The 1,105-nt window shown below is 36.2% G+C and overlaps 1 protein-coding gene across 1 annotated transcript; it reads right to left on the bottom strand.

Moving 5' to 3' along the window:
* Positions 1–8: 8 nt before the first annotated feature.
* Positions 9–1,100, bottom strand: LOC117103533 (E3 ubiquitin-protein ligase TRIM33-like; the record flags this gene model as incomplete). Its single annotated transcript, XM_033244103.1, has 1 exon — positions 9–1,100. A coding segment is annotated over one exon (1,092 nt), but the record flags the coding sequence as incomplete, so codon positions are not given.
* Positions 1,101–1,105: the final 5 nt, after the last annotated feature.

Below are 1,105 nucleotides of genomic sequence, written 5' to 3'. Positions count from 1 at the left end.
ATTTTGACAATAATTGTCTGATCTTTGCTCACAGATTCCTCTCCTTTTAATGTTAAACAGTCTGCGGCCCTCAAATCTTTTACAGTCCCTATAGCACATTGTCTTAATGAAGTCATTTGCTGTTTGTTTATGAAGTAGTAAATTTCTCCATTATCATCTGGCTCTGTTTTTGGTAATTCATTGATTCTGTCCCTGAGTGCTGTAACTACTGTTTCACTTGACTGCATTGCAGTGCCTTCATCACTCTTCAATAATTGGTTAAGAAAAGACAGTTTTGTTTTTATATCGGATAATATTGCTTTAAATTCATCCATTTGTACATCATTTACCTTCTTTTTTCTTTTGTAAATTGTCTCTACTTCGTTTTTCATTTTGTCTCTATTCTCCTTTACTTTTTTGAATATTTCTTCAACGTGATTGTCTATGTCTCTCAAACATGTGTCTTTACATTGGTCTACTTTTGTAGCATTCTGAATAACAGCTTTGAGACCATCTTCTAATTTGTTAACAAAGTGTTGGGCAGATTTTTTCAAGGTGGCTGAAGTTTCTTTAAATGTTTGGAATGCGTCTGAAATGTTGATTGATTTGTGTTTTCCATCCCATGCATTGTGGTCCACAATTGTACAGTTCACACAGATTGGAGTTTTACAATCTGTGCAGTAGAATTCCAAAGGTTTACTGTGATGTGAACACAGAGGCGGATGTAACAAAGTCATCTGAGAGGGGCTCATTGATTGCACATCCTCCATTAAATGTATTTTGTGATTTGCAAAGAGTTTAAACTTCTTATGATAGTCGCTACAAGTAGAGCACAAGTACTGTCTGCAATCCTGGCAGTAGTATTTTACCTGTTCATCCTTTTCACAAACACTACATTTCATCTGATCTCTCACTGAAAATCGTTCGATAGTTTCTAATAAATTATTTAGAAAGGTATTTGGTGGAAGCTTCTCAAGCCCACCCTCCGGAATTGGAAATAATTTTGAGCAAGTTGGGCAAGTTAGCTTAGCCTTCTCCTTAACCCAGTCTTCCAGGCATGTCAAACAGAAACTATGGAGGCAGTTGAGGGATTTTGGATTTTGAAGTCTCTTAAAGCAGATGGTAC

Source organism: Anneissia japonica, unplaced genomic scaffold, assembly GCF_011630105.1.
Source record: "Anneissia japonica isolate Jap-2015-1 unplaced genomic scaffold, ASM1163010v1 scaffold21078_len1105_cov151, whole genome shotgun sequence".
In the NCBI taxonomy this organism is placed as follows: Eukaryota; Metazoa; Echinodermata; class Crinoidea; order Comatulida; family Comatulidae; genus Anneissia; species Anneissia japonica.
This window is presented reverse-complemented; position numbering and strand designations above follow the sequence as displayed.